We start from the raw sequence: 15,907 nt of genomic DNA, 5'->3' as shown, positions 1-15,907 counted from the left end.
GGCTCCCTTTGCAGTGCAGGTCGAGTGCTGTTTGCACAAGGATCATATAGTTTCCTTTTTGAAAGTTGAGTTTCTTTTTGTTTTGTTTTTAACCAGCTGCTTTTGCGTGCGGTTTCACTGTTGTGCACGCGAATCGTCGGTTAGTGTGACGATTGACGAAGGAGCTATGAGTAAGCTGGGGCGTTTTGAAGTTGCTTGAGGAAACGCGGGACAAAGTAAAATGCTTGCAGCATGGCTTATTTCAAGTAACAACTAATTACAATTAATATAATAATGACAATAACTACGTTAATGGTCATTTACGCTCATTTCAAAACGCTAGAACTTGCACGAATTTAAGATGTCAGCATGTGGTACCAGTCTCGGAGGCAATGCTCTCAAATGTTTAAGAGACGTCATGGCCGCCATGTTTTAGAGGGCATTTTCAAAACTAGGGGCCGCTGGCGGTTGCATGCAAAGTTTGTTTCGGATCTTTTCTCGGCAGGGAACGTAGGTGAAGAAGAAGAGCACAGCTGATTTGATGCCTTTCCTCTTCTCCAAATATGTGAGGCGGTTGCTAGGCGTCCCTGTGCACCTAATTTGCGGCAACAAATTTGGCAGCTCGCAGCAAGGTATGTGCGGTCCACCTGACTCGTTCATTTTCTGTCATAGCCCGCGTGGGAAGTGTTTCGCTCTGTTGATATGTACTGGCACACAACGGAGTTGCGCTTTTAACGTTTCGGCTTTCACGCTCCAAAAACCGAACCTCTGCAGCTTATTATTTGGCCGCCGGAACGCGCAGTAACTCCAGCCGTTCCCGTTGCATCGTTTTAACGCACCTTTTGCGGCAAACAGAAAGCCGTATATCCAGGACTCACTGACAGCTCGCAAGAAAGGTTAAGTTGGGAAATGGTTTTGAGCGTACGGTGTCCTTACATTTAATCGAATTTGACATGGACGTCAACCGCACGCTCTTGCGCTGGTAAACTAGTTCAATTGTGAAGCGGCTGCTCTAGCTGCAGTTTACGACAGTGGTGTTCCGATTAGTAGAGTTGCTGTAGAATTGTCGTATGCATCGTTTGTGCGCAGGGCGCGTTGAAATTGTGAATTTCATTCGACGTTCCAGGTACCATGCCCGTACTGGGAGAGTCGTCGCTCGAGTCGCTGCCAAACGAAATTCTCTTCAAGATATTTTCCTTGCTGGACGCCCAGTTCGTGGCCGATGTGATCGGAAAGCTCTGCACTCGCTTCGCACAGATCCTCAGCGATCCCAGCTTCTGGAAGGCGAAGTTGATCGCCAGGTGGCCGAAGCCGTACCCTGTGCCGGCGGGTGAGCTCCACCAAAGTGCAATGTGTTGTTTCATGCTTCATTTAATTTCCTTTATTCTGGGTGGCCCTATGAATGGCTTTACATTTAATAAGGAAGGAAGAGGTGCATAATAAAAGTAGGTTGGGAGAGGTACATAATAAAAGTTTGATTGGAAGAAAAAGATAGGCAGTAGTGCAGTTGCAAATGTAATAATAAAGAAAACCAGCCACATAACCAAGCGAGTCGACATAAATACAGTGCAACAAAACATGTGCAAACACGACACTAGCAAGATAGGCCATAATTTAAAGGGGCCCGGCAACACTTTTTGAATATGGCCAGAAAACGCTGCCGACCAGTAGTCGAGGCTTCTGAGAACGCGTGAGCCAACCATTATAGTAGTGCAGCACGCGGCCTGGAATTTACAACTAATTCTCAGTCAGTTAGAAATTGCCCCCTCTTCTCTCGACAAATGATGGCATAAACCCAAATACCGTGCCATCAACCCAAAGCCCACAGCCATTCGCTGATTTGATCATGAGCTGCCTATTGTCGGATACAGTTTAAGAAGTCTGGAGGGGCCCCGCCCTGATGACTGAAGCACGGCAGCCGATTGCCTCCGCGACTAAATAAATAGTCCCGTTCACACACTCTGCAACGTTCTCCGCAGGCAACGTCACCGGGCGTCCGGCTCATGACGTCAGTACGGATTGTGTGCCCATTGGTGCAGGCTTGTGTGCATCTGCCTTTGAGGAGGAAATGCTGCAGACTTCTAATGCTGTATCCGACTATTGTTACCGTGGTCACTGTGGGATGCCATGACATTCATGCGCGCTCGCTTGCAATCACACTGGAAGTAAGCGTACGCGTTTGAAGAACAAAAGAAAAGTGCTCAAAGTCATGGCACGCGCTTACAGACAGACATAGGTTCTTGCCCGCATTGTCATCCCTCCGCTGCATAGCTTTCAGCATGCTCGCTGGTACGAAAGGAGAGAGAAGGCGCTTAAAGCGTGCGACCCTGTGCCTCCGCTTGTACTTGACAAATTCTAAAAATTTTGGATCAGTCGATTCATGAGGCAATAAACTCCTTTAATGAAGGCGTTCGTTGATTACTTGGAAAAGTGTTGCAGGGCCCACACACGAAGAGTTGACAGATGTTAAAAGTTGAGGTATGCAATGTGACATAACACGTAACATCTAGAAGATGAAAAGTCATTGAACAAGGAGTGTAGCTGGAGTTTCGACAAGAGTATTTCTCTTTGTAAGGTGCTGCTCTGACAAAGATGAGTCTCCGTGTTCACTGAAGTAAGACCTGTGAAAATGTGTTCCAGATAACGGAACATATTTTTTGGCCTCTGCGTTCTGTTTCAAGTGGAGTCTATCGTACTGGATTTGACCCCTACAAGTTCTACTTGAGTGATATAGAAAGTCGTTATTATGTGGAAAATGATGCATCAAAAAATTTACTGCACTGTGAAGTGCATGGAATGAGGCTTTTATGAACTCGTTTACTTGCATGCTTGAGCAGCGTTGCCTGCTAAGTAAGAGAAGAAAGAAGTTTAAGTGTTTCGGGCACATTTCAAGCAGCCAAGTTGGTCTGTATTAGCATGTTTGTAATTTTTACTTACCTTGTCTTCATGTTAGATGAAAGCTTTGACTGGAAAGAAGCATGCGTCGAAAGAGAGCGCCACTTCAAGCAATGGAGCAACTGGGAAGACGAGATGAAATCCATTCATATTACAGACGCGCACATTGGATTGATACACTCAGTCCTGTTGATAGATGTAAGTAAGGCATTTTATGGGCTTCTACTAAGTAGTTAGTGTTGGTTTCTGAAACGGCGTATGATGTTAAATGGTTTGTTTAGTGCAGTATTGCCAACTTTGCTTTTAACGCAATAGCGTTAGAGAGCTCGTGTCGCAGAAATTTCGGTGTCTGTGACGGCGTCGCTACCGATGCTTGTGAACGAAAAATCGTCCGTGAGCGAAAAATCGAGAAAGATGCAAATAAAACAAACAATAAAAATCTTCGGTCCCATTGAGGATCGAACCTGGGCCATTTGTGTGGCAAGCAGATGTCCTACCGCAAAGCCACGATGTTACTTGCAACAGCTTCGGAAAAAAACACTACATAAATGCCATGTAATGGAAGGAGTCTCCTTTACGCATTTTGTTCGGCAGGTGTCACGACGAAAATGAGCCCATTCGGCGATTTGTAGGCGCATTGGAGAGGCCATCAAACTACGTTTTTCGTGCGATGCCATGCTTCGAATAAAGCCGGGATAGTGCAGCCATCGCCACTAAAAACACACACGAACTTTCAAACATCTCCAAAAATCGACAACTATGTTCATCTAGCGGAAAAAATATCAAGGCAACGCCTGCTTTCTAGAGGAGGCGTTGATCAAGCAAACAGCAAACGTTAGATAATGTGCTGCCATCTGTGAGGCATTGTGAGAAATATGTCTCGACTCTTGCACAGGGAAGTGCTTTAGATCGAAAACCTGTACCATTACTATAGATTAATTGCGCGCGCGCACGTGTTTGTGTGCGTTTGTGTAACAATACACATTAATAAGTATGCACTTAGTGGTTGAAGTGCGCACTAGGGGCCGGATTTCGCTATCGCATTTAAATCTTAAAGGCGAAGCTTAAGGGTCCCCAAATTTTTAGACGTTCTTGTTCGTATTGCTTGTTAAAAGGAGGAGCCATGAATTGTGCTAGTTTAGCAGCGGCGTTGCACTGGTAAGTTCAGGTATGCATGTATAGTTCCCGGCCATGGGAACTGCACTTTGATGGGGCAAAATGCAAAAAAACGTTGTAAACAAAAACCAAGGATTTAAAAACAAGGGGTTAACGACGACTGAATGTAACCAATGACGTATGGTTTGTTGTCATGGAGTGCTCATCGTGGTATTTTTATATTGTTAAGTTAAAGAAACCCTGCAAAGTATGAAATAAAACCACGTGACTGCACTCGTGTGCTACCGTGTTGCAGTGCTATCGACCATGCTCCATGCAAAGGGTCATGCACACAGACTTCAGTGAATTGAGCAGCTGTGGCTCTAGGCATCGTCTTCGCAATGTGTCAGCATTTTCGATGATGGCACGTGGCAAGGAAGTGTCGCTGTCCCTGATAAGAAATAGGTCTGTGCACAGTTGAACTTTTCGGGACGTAGGAGAGTCCCTACAGATTCTGCGGCTAGGAGTATAGCATTGACAAAGTCATTGACATTGGAACAACTGGCGATGTTGCTTGTGATGACTGTGGGTCACAAGGAGGCAGTTCGGAACAAGTATTGCATAACATTCTTCAATGTACTCGGGTGATCTCTTGCATAACTGCTAGCTTGCTTTGAAGACGGGCTGCTGACAGAACGAATAGTTCTGTGATACTGGCCTTAATGAACTATTGCAGCAGAGGGCTATGTAGGCATTTTTGTAATTCTTAATGATGACAAACCAGCACTGGCAACTTTAGCAGTAACTGTACTCGGCGCCAACATTTCTTGGCAGCACTGTGGAAGCTACGGAACCAAAACGCTTGCCTGAGAGCGCTCTATGAAATAGTACCTATTTTTATTTTCCAATTTTCATAGTTACCTAGCTCAAATAAATAAAGCTTTCTCATTATAAAAATAAAACAAGTGCGGGAAGCCGTTGGGAGAAGAAAAAAAAAATATTGTAGACTTTAAATTTTTTCCTTTTTTAATTCTTGAACAGCACCACGTTTTCCGCACACCTGTTTTCGCAGTAAACATGGCGTCCCTGATGCCGGCTGGGCCATGTGCGGCCACAAACTTGCCGTTTCGTTCTCCGCGAAAGATAATATACTCGAAATGTGACAGAAAGTGGCTGTCCAAACAGTCCAAACAACGTTTATGCCAGGGTAAGGTGACGTCAGCCTGAATCTTCGATGAATGCTGCGAGCAAGTGCAACCGAAACTGAAATTGAAATCGCCTGCAAGCTGCCAGACTACTTGCGTAGTAACACAAATGTCCTCTGCCAAGATAAATTGTTGCCAAGTATAGCGTCAACTTTTTCTCTTGTTCTGTGAACAACCATGATTGTCGACCATGTGCTCTATTTGTATTTCCTCGTCATTTCCCGCACCCAGTGTAATGTAGCGAACCGAGTTTTCGTTTCTTATTAACGTACCCTTGCCTTTGTTCTTTCTTTTCTCTTTTTTTTTTATATCTCTCTTCAAACATCAGATATTAAGATTAGTCATTTGTTTCTGCGTTCTTACAGGATGGCTCTGCGTGTGTCACTGGATCTCGTGATCGAGATCTGAAAATTTGGAATGTCCGGGACCAGGACGTTGCTGCTGAAGGGCACGACCTTCTCCTGCATTCGATCCCCGACGCACACGATGTGCGTACAATCAGTTAATCAGTCAGTCAAAGCAATTGTTTTCACAAGATATGTTATGTATGAAATTGAGTGTACAGAACAAGGACCAAGGCTCTCAAGGCTCTTGAGATCTGTTTCCTTGTGTGTGGAGAAAAGTGAAGCAAGCGACAGTGACACAACCAACTCATTGTCTAGTAAAACAAAGCCAACGACTAACACTGCGCACTGGTAGTAACCGTGATAAGTGTGATAAGTGGCAACGTCAACTTCCTGCTATAGCAACTGTAGTAGTTTTCTACCTCAAATTGTTGATTTTCCAGCGTTAAGTGAAGCTCTGGGACCCCGAAAGCATATAAAAATTGCTACCAATCCTACTTAAATGATTTAATGTAACAGATTTATTCCAGCCAGCTTCATTTTCTGGAGGTTATGCTTTGTTGCGATGTCCCGACACAGAATGTGGTTGCACAGAAGTATCCCGTTTCAATGTTTCCAACATTTGCTCCGGCTTGCTTGGTCCTCATAAGAGTTAAAACATAGGAGGCGATTGCGCAAACTGGAAGGAGATCCAAAACCTCTTAGTCATTAGCTGCAGTATTATGATACTGTCACCTTTTTGGAAACAAAGCCAAAACTCCATGGCTGTAGAAAAGCTGTTGTAATAAATTATTTAAGCCACTTTGGGTCTTGGCAGTGCTTTCTCTGGGGTTTAGAGGGCTCTGACCAGCACATTAACGGAAAAAAAGAAACTATACATTTACAGCAGAACCTCGTTCATACTTTTTTCGAAAAAACTCGGTAAAAACGTGCTGTGCGAGGAAAAGTGTAATCCAAATTCAATAAAAGACCGCGCAGTTTTGCTTTCTAACGATATCGCGAACGGCATTAGAAAGTCATATGCAACGGGAATGTATCAACCACGTTCTACTCTATATGTGAAAAAGTTCACAGTGTATCTACTGTACTAGCTTTGCTTGTTACGGCACTAGGACATGCGTTTGGTGTTGAGTGCACAGAACTTTCTTGTTTTGTGCGTTGAGCCCGTTTCCTTGTCTCAGGGCTGGATTTGGGCTCTGCACTGCGTGGGCAGCACGCTGTTCACCAGCTCCTTCGACAGCACGTTCAAGTTGTGGGACGTCGAGTGTGGACTTCATAGGCTCGAATCCTTCATGTGAGTTTGTCCAGTCTTGCTCCTTGCTGCTGGTAGCATGGTGTTGTGTGCAGTGCACTCTATCTGCAAGTGCAGAGGCCTCCTCGTGCTTAAAAACTGTTACTCACAACTGAGGCAGAGGCTCAGGGGAAAATGGAAGCTTCAGGAGATGAAAAATTCTTGACCACGGGGTGTCGCTGTAGCCAACGTTTGGACAAGCGATCTTGTCTTCTTCATGGTTGCAGCCTTGAAGAAGGCTCAAGCGACACCCCGTGTTCAAGAATTTTTCAGCTGTACCAGCAATTGAGTAAAACCTGTCTTCTAGTAATGTTTGCGATGCTACGACTAGTTCCTGTAAATTGTCTGTGAAAGTTTTGCGAAATGCTGCAGCAATTTTCTATTAATTATGAGGGATTCTGAATTAACTGAATTCGAATGATTGAGTAATTGGTATGTAATACACCATATTGGTAGATTATTACAAACCAAAACTACCAGGCGCTGTTGCAGTTTCTTTATATACATGCGCCAGGTGTTCTAGATGTGTGTATGGCACACTGTCTTAATGATTATTGGTTTTCTTGCCTTCTCATTATTCATTACATGCTTTGCCCATCCCCTTTCCTTCTTTATTACGACTAAGATGTACTACTGCAACAGTGCTTATCAATAACGGGGAAGCGTTGAGCAGTCCTAGTGTAGTCATGTTGAAACTTGGGTTTTCGTCCCTTTCAATTCCGACAGCAAAGGTCGAAAGGCTTTCGCCATGACGAACTGTTTAGCGAGCGAGTGACCATTGTCAGCATAATTCATCAAAACGTTAACAGCGAGGGACAACAGCATCAACAGTGGTGGGATTGCTAGTGAGCAACACTTAAATGGCGTCGACCGCAATGCTCTTCAGAATGTGCCAGTTTTTGCCATCTTTGGTCATCATTGGATTCAGACGGTTACAAAGATTAATGACGTTTCCTGTGTAACTCCTGAAGTTCTCTTTGCTGTCGATTCTGGCTGTCGTGCTCGCCGCCAGAATCGCTGTTCAGTACAATGTTTTCACACGGAGGGCTGGCCAAACACGTCCACTAAAGCAGTCCTAAGATCAGCCCAATCTGCAAGTGTTTGCATTGCGGTTGCAAAACCAAAGGGGGACCGCATCATGCGAGATGAAGGATAACCTTCGTATGTTTTGCGGCACTGTCCCATCAGTTGTGCTTGCTCACGCATTCATGCAGTGAAAGCCAAGCATCAACATCAACACTGCCACTGAATAGTGGTGGATCACGCTCGCAGTACACGGCATCGCATGTAGCGGTATCGCATGTATCAGTGGTTGGAATACTACGGCTCCAGAGTTCCAGGGCAAAGGCTTACCCTGAACCTCCACCAAAAGCAATGATGGTGTTTCTTAATATCAGTGAAGGGATCAGCAGTCCTAGTGTAACCACACCGAGAGTTGGGTCTTTGTCTTTTTCAATTCACAGGCCAAGCGGCTGTACCACCACTTGTGCTCACTTCATCATCACAACGTACGCGTGTAGCACATGTAGTGTATTTATTTCACCAAACACAAGATTGCAGGTAAAATGAGATTATTGGGAGGATCAGCATAGTGTGCACGGTATTCTTTTCAGTTGCTTACCTCTAAAACTACAATAGCCTTGGATTTAAAGAATTGGGTTTAAGCTTCACAAGTGATTCCAAACAATGCTGCGCTCTATCGGAGAATTTTCCAATAGGGAGTTTCTGCACGAATTCTTTCAGTATTCATTTGCTTGTTCTGGCTGTCATTACATCCATAAAGCAACAGAAAACTGTGCCAGTCTAATTCTGTTATGTGAAAATCAAGCCATATGTCCTCTTACATGGTGTAGCCAACAAACTTGTTTACCATAAGCTCAATGCACTCAATATTGCTAACCTAATTAAATTTAATGTTTACATATTTGCTAATTGAGCAGTCAAATATTGTTGCCTCTTAGAAGATGAATGCACTTGAAAGGCCGCTCATACACCTTATGGTGTGACTGCGTTGCACGCGGACTTGAAGTTTTATTCAACTTCCCAAGGTCCTAACTAACTGTTGGTCTTGAGGAGTCAGTTTTGTGTTAAACTGTGGAATTCCTTGCCCCATAATTTTAAGTGTGGTGTTTCTGTATTTTCATTTAAAAATCAGCTTCACGATTTCATTTTTAACCATCGTGATTTCATTGGAACGTGTGATTCAAGAGAAAACCTTAGCGCTGTCGTCTTAGGCTGACAAATTCTCTTTTGCACCGTTGTGATCCGATTATTTGTCAGCAAAACTACTGCCTGTATTTTTGCTGCATTAATATTTCTTACTAATGCAAGGAATTTATATTTTGCTGTTTGGTAGTATTGTTATTTTCTTTAACATTGTGAGGGATCCCACTACAGCAGTTCCATTCATTCATTGGAAAAAGAAAGCATACATATCCTAATTAACTAGAGCACTCCTTAGGCAGACAATCTATAAATAGCATATAACAAGAATTAAGCAAGAATTTTATCATGGGACCTTTTTCTGCACTGAAAATGTATGAACCTACATACTATGTGTACTGAAGACCGAAGAAAACTTTAAAGTAATATATTCATTTTGTACCCTTCCTTTTGTCCTTATCATTGCAGTGTCCGGGCACCAGTGACGACGATCTGCCGCTCTGACGGAGAACTGGTGCTCGGCGGCTGTGATGGGACCATATACCGATACGATCTTAGGGAACCTGGAGGACCAACGCCATTCTACGGCCCCACAAGGGGCGTCATCACGTGCATGGCAGCCGATGACAGAACAATCCTCGCCGGCACCGTTACGGCGCGGCTTTGCGCCTTCGATCGACGTACAAGGCAGCTCAGGCCCGACATGGGAATAGTAAGCAGTGAAGCAGTATATAAGTTTTTGACTAGTAGTTATTTTTCGAGAACTCTATTACATTTGCAATCACAGGTTCTTTATTATTATTAGGAGAATGTACGTAGCCTGTAATTTCTTTGCGAACATTTAAAGAAAACCTGAAATTTTCTTATGTCTTTAAAAAATTATGTAAAGCTGTGCTACTTGTGACCACCAATATCTCATATTTGAATGCAGTTATAGTATATGTTTGCATTTATAATGTATGTTCTCCTTCATCTGTAATTTCTTTGCGAACATTTAAAGAAAACCTGAAATTTTCTTATGTCTTTAAAAAATTATGTAAAGCTGTGCTACTTGTGACCACCAATATCTCATATTTGAATGCAGTTATAGTATATGTTTGCATTTATAATGTATGTTCTCCTTCATTTGCCTTGCTTTTGCTTGATGTTTATACCCATTTTATGTATGCTGGAGGTCCTGCCGAAGGTGAATAAACCTTGGGACCTCCTTCTGTTTATGTACAACTGTGTATTATATCTCTATTTTCAAATTGCAATATGAGAGAGAAAAACAAAGGTCAAAGCTAAATTTTAAAAACTAATTTGGCACTGTTACCCCAGTGCTGGTAAATCAGCATGATGTCACTTATTTCGAAGTACTTTTTTTTTCATATTGTGGCCATGGTCACTCTACAAAAGCTTCTGAAACTTGCTATATTAAGTCTTTGGCTTCCTTAGAATGCAATGCGATTCATTTTTAGCTAACAAGAATTGTGGAGGCTTCAGTAGATGCCTTCAAAATCTTTGATATCATGTTGAGCGGGAACTTCAAAACTCCATCCCCACCCATCTTTTCTTCTTGCATTGTTTCTGGCTTTTTGAGCAGCTTCTAATAGCAGGAGTGGTGCTTTTCGTATTATGGAAGGGTAATTTACTAATGCAAGAGAGATAGCTTTTCTCTTAAATGTCTAAGGTCCTGCCCCCCCCCCCTTTTTTTTTACTGTGCAGGTGTTAAAAGGAGTATATTAGACTGAACAGAAAATGGCAGTAAGCTGTGGTTTGCAGCACTGACTACTGCCAAAGTAAAAAGGAGTAATATCCTAACATTGTCATAATAAAACCAATAAAATGAGGCTGAAAATTGAAATCATTGTTGATGTATGAAAGGGTGAACTGTTAGTGGAGAATGCCTGAATGAACAGCATAGCATTCTCAAACCGCACCATCTAAGTTTTTCAAAACCGCAGGGTTTTCATGCGGATTCCATCCTAAGTGCTGCGGCCCCAAATTTTTTTATGCACTGCACCGAAACCACTTGAATGACATTGAATGCCGCCAAAGCTTTAAGGTTTGCCCATGTTTCACCGACTGTTGTCAGTATTGTCATGTTTTTAATTCTGCTGCCGTATACAGTGTGTGTGTGTGTGTTGTACACTTTTTCATTGTTTCGTTATCGTCTTTGTGTGTGTGTGTGTGTGTGTGTGTGTGTGTGTGTGTGTGTGTGTGTGTGTGTGTGTGTGTGTGTGTTTGTGTGGGTGAATAGAGCCTCAGTGAGCATCGCTAAACTTTCAATTTCCAGTTGTTTTACTCTACAGCAATACAGTAAACAGCCACACAGTATAGTACAATAGAGTACCTCCGTATAACGAACGCAGATAAGAGTTGTTATTCAGTGTAACTAAATAAGTCAAAAATTGTCTTGCTGCTTTTACGGTGCATCTGTACTAGTACATAAAGTGTTCTCTTGTCACTACAAAAATAAAATATATACGTATACACATTGAGCTCCTTTTATGCCTGGTGCAACTTCGACATGGCATAGTCCAGACGCTTAGCAAGACATTATTGCCTTTATTGCATCGCACATGGTCTGTTCCAAGAGTATTTAAAAATTTTTTTTTCTCGATGCAGCGTTTTAAGCAGAACAACCCGACTGCCTTGTCCTTTGACTCGCATCAACTCTGGGTGGGAATGCGGAGTGGAACCGTCCACACCATCGACATGAAATCGAATCCATCCAAGATTGTCCAGGTAAACCACTGTCGGTGCTTGCAAACCAGTTGCCTTATTAGGAGAACGGTGGCCGATTGTCATTGCTGCTTAAACAAGCTGCCACTTTGGCAGCTCAATGGCCTTGGTGTTGTTCTGTTATGAGCTAGTTCCGCAAGCTCAATTTCTAACTGCACTGATTGCAATCCAATAGATGCGGTATGCAGAAATGTTTGTGTGCTGAAATCTCAGGGTAGTCGAAGTACCCATCTATTCACAACTTATTCCAGACCTTTATGTAACGAATGCAGATATAATGAAGTTGATGAAACATTTCTTGCCAATATCATCGTGTTGCAAATGTATCATTTCAATTAATATTGTGTAGTTACTTGTTCTTCTAGGTTAACTTCAAAGGCCCTCAGGTTGAGGGCGTTACATATGGGGCACAGATTCAACGCAAATAAAATGAAGAATACTTTGGATAATATTCCAGAAAAACGAGGCATAAGCTGTGTCGTGTGCTTGCATGTGTGTAGTATATGTGTAAAACTAGAACCAATTAAACGAATCGTGAAATATGAAATATAAAAACATGTCACTAAGGATACAAAAAGGTACAAAAAAGAAAAGCAACAAAGCTATGTAGTAAAGCACACTGTGGAAACAAAACATACAAAAGGAGGAGAAATCTGGGGCTAAAGGCTGAAAAGGCTGACGAAGCCTGACATGGTGAGGCACACTTAACAAAGATGGCGAAACATAATCTCAAACGAGGTCTTGTGATTTGCTGCTGTTTATTTCAGTAGCGAAGTTTGATCGAAAGTGATTCTAGTCACTTATGAACTCGAGGTGTATAATCAAGGTGGTATTTTTGTGCTATATGTCACTTCATTGCAACAATGACCAAATGTCATTGAAAGCCTTCCACTACGGGTGTTGGAAATTTCGAAAACTGCTTAGAATGAGTTCATTGTTGCTCTCAACTTCAGACAATGGACGTGCCTCCAACACAACCTCGCGGCATGGTGTCCAGCATCCAGCACACCTTGGGGAGCGTTCTGGTGTCGTTTGTCGAAGTGCCTATGGTTGCCCTGGAGCCAACGCTTGACCCGGCCGTCATCGCCTGGGGCCCCGAATGGCAACAAGTGACTCGTGTGAGCATCTGGGTGCCTTTTTTTTGTGAGGTGGTTGTTTGTTTAGTCCTAACCTTGGTAAACTTTCTAGAGTATGAATTCTCAAACTGGGTTCCACGGAACCCTGGGGTTCCGTAAAGAGCATTTTAGGGTACCGTGTGCGGTCAGAACGAGTGTGACCTGCTCCCATTATACCCCCATTAGCACCTAATTTATCCTTTTCAGACCCCTTTTCCCTCTTAGACAATTGTTCTCAGGTTTTAACTGAAAACTGAATATTATAGATGGATAGATCTAGCGTCTCTGTCGGAGAAGTATAGCGGAACCATCTGTGAATAACGTTTTTTAGTTTCCTTGGGAAGGCAACATATTGAGAATTTGCACAAGTAGTTTAATGCGCGACATTGACCTTGGGTCGGAGGAGGTCGTTGACTTAGACAAGATCGCATACCGCATTCTCACGTTCGGAGTCTGTGAGAAGCGAAAGACCCACACGATAGTGGCACTAAAGACTTGTAGCCATATATCGCGCACCATGAAATTAGTGCAGTTTGCGGACCTGTGGCGACAGAGCACGTGAAGCACTGGTAGCTTATGCTCGCAACTGCAGTTTGTAACAAGTGCGCGGAACTCATAGTGGAAATTCTGCAAGCCAAGATACAGAAGATATCGACTGTTTAAACGGGCACGTGAGGCACATTATTTGCGGCTCATGTCGCATCAGGCTTCATGTGGCACAGTTTCTACGCACACTGTTTGCCACCACACTACGTCAGTTTTGCAAGAAAGAAGTGTAGCAAATGCTTTGATGCACACGAGAGGCATCTTTTCATGCCTGCTGTCGGCTACACAGGCATTAAGGCTTAGCCTTACGACTGGTGTATCAACTTTCGACGTACTAAAAGTACACCCGTGAGCAAAAGTATATGGACCATGGAAGCGCGAGCTGAAATTGCTGTCTACACCGTTTAGTCACGAGCCGTCTGCTGCCGAGAGCATCGCTTTGACGGAATAGCTGTCGACAGCATTACTCTGACAGAATTTGTCAGAGAAATGCTCTCAATAGCAGACGGCTCGCTTCTAGATGGCGCAGACGGCAAAGGTATACATACGACAATGGTCCGTATACTTTGCTCATGGGTGTACATTAAGAGAAATGTTATGGGTTCCGTGGCAGTCAGGAGAAAGCCGTTCAATTTCTCCAAGGCCAGAGAGCTTGGGTACTCCTGGTCTACTGTATTAGTGTGTGAGGCTCCGTGATCCATGCACTAGCATGGGAGTAAAAACGAATGTGAAAAACGACCAATTGGAGCACAAACTAAGAGTTGGTACTTTGTAAGTATTGATCCCACATAGCCAGTTCTGCAGAGAACTGTGGTGCGCAAAATGGGTCAAACAACGCGAGCGCGGGCTTGAATTCTATTCCTCCTCTCTCATAACTTGCTGCACAACCTCTTTTCTTGTGCAGTTCCACTTTGACGGCCGAACGCTGGCAACGGTGGGTTCGGAATTTCTCGAGGTGTGGCACCCAAAATGCAAGACTGGAATCCTGTGATGAACGCTATTACTGGCCCCGCGATAATAATACCGACCTTTTGTTGCAACGCATCGCGAGGACTGCCCAGCGTGAATTTAAAATGAAAAATTGCGAGTGTTTAATAGGCGTAAAAACCGTAGTAAATTATCTTGTACTCGCGACGTGCTCGCACTTCGACTTCAAATGGCGCTACTTATGTTCTGTTTCATAAGTTATTTTAAAATTTGCTTGTCTTGCACACTTCGCTGAATTTCTGATGTAAAAGTTACCTATCGAACGATAGCTTGTGCTTATGCCAGCCCAGGCTTTATTCAGTTGATAGGAAAGCATTAGCAATAACCCAGGTGGCTAGCTTCGCAAGACGAGGACCAAGACGCTGCTTTTTCTGCCGTAACATACTTGTTATGGCAGTAATGTTCGTGTTCCAGCAATGCAAAAAGTTCATTGTGCCTTTTGCCAAGGTGTTGTTGCTTTTCACTGTATATATTATTTAATATCGTTTGTGCGATTCATCTGTGAAGGTTTCGAACCAACACAGACACTCACTCGCTGTTGTCGCGAGCGTCCAGCCTGTTACTGACGGTAAGTGCATGATTTGCAAGCGACAGTTACATATCTGTGTGCGAATCTTCCTTTTTCAAGGAAACACAAGACTCATCTTGATGTTTGTATATTTATAATTAAAACATTTAAACAATCTTATCCCTGGCTTATTTTGTGCCACGTGAGTCCGCTTCATAAGGGCATTAGTAGAAAGATGTTCGCTTGATGGAAGTGCGTAATTTCCGGTTGCACGTTCTCGTACAAGCATGTGACCTTCCCGCAGCCTTTTTTATGTAAATGGACGCTACAGGAAAATATTTGATGAAGCTGTGTTCATAAATTACGCTTGCATAGTAGCGAGAAAGAACAGAGAGTAGAAAAATTGTACGTCGCCTTAGCTGTACTTAAGGGACGTAATCACACTAGCTGGTTTAATTTTCTGTGATGGCAACTCTGTGCAGAACGTACAGTTTCGGTAAAACTTCAAGGACCTTTTGTGTAAACTGATGAACTGTGTGAGCACACACTGTCTGCTAGGACCTGGTTGTTGACTGTCTTTCAGCTCCATTGTACGCAAATAGACTGAGCGTAAGCCAGTGCAAATGAGTGCAAATGTGCAACGCATATTACTCCTCCAGGATCCGCTGGGGTATCCAAACCAATGTTGCGGAGTTGCCACTCCGGAATTGGAATGACTCTGAAATCATTCCACATTTTCGCGACCCCAGAATGGAATGGGGACAACGCTTGGAGAATGGAATGGGAATGGAATTGCATCTTTTTCCGAAAATAGAGCACGTTTTCGTCTACGTGCTGTTTTTCAAACTTCAAACATTACCAAGTCAGAGCCTCGAATTTAACAATAAAGCAGTATTTTTAAAATGGCTTGACTGATTACAAGCACGGTACATTTATAAGCCACGTGCCTACTACAATTCTGTTCTTATATAGACTATGTTGCTCCGAAGTCTTGAGCTGAGAGCTGGTCAGCCCACACTCCCACTGCTCCGGGGTGGGATCATTTCATTATT

General features: G+C 43.3%; 1 protein-coding gene across 2 annotated transcripts; it reads left to right on the top strand.

Annotated features, from left to right (window-relative positions):
- The first annotated feature begins 441 nt into the window (after positions 1–441).
- LOC119405067 (F-box/WD repeat-containing protein 9) lies at positions 442–15,036 on the top strand. Of its 2 annotated transcripts, XM_037671827.2 has the most exons (9): positions 442–611; positions 1,106–1,309; positions 2,933–3,072; positions 5,540–5,662; positions 6,700–6,812; positions 9,441–9,684; positions 11,583–11,702; positions 12,653–12,817; positions 14,265–15,036. In XM_037671827.2, exons 1-9 carry the CDS (start codon positions 521–523, stop codon positions 14,349–14,351), a joined length of 1,287 nt encoding a protein of 428 aa, XP_037527755.1. In that variant the 5' UTR covers positions 442–520; the 3' UTR covers positions 14,352–15,036. The 2 variants fall into 2 exon arrangements, with proteins under 2 accessions (XP_037527755.1, XP_037527758.1); XM_037671830.2 differs by lacking the exon at positions 1,106–1,309 and having other exon boundaries at positions 455–611.
- Positions 15,037–15,907: the final 871 nt, after the last annotated feature.

The sequence above is a fragment of the Rhipicephalus sanguineus genome, chromosome 9, assembly GCF_013339695.2.
Source record: "Rhipicephalus sanguineus isolate Rsan-2018 chromosome 9, BIME_Rsan_1.4, whole genome shotgun sequence".
NCBI classification, from domain to species: domain Eukaryota; kingdom Metazoa; phylum Arthropoda; class Arachnida; order Ixodida; family Ixodidae; genus Rhipicephalus; species Rhipicephalus sanguineus.
The sequence above is the reverse complement of the archived record's forward strand: the minus strand, read 5'-3'. Positions and strand labels throughout refer to the sequence as shown.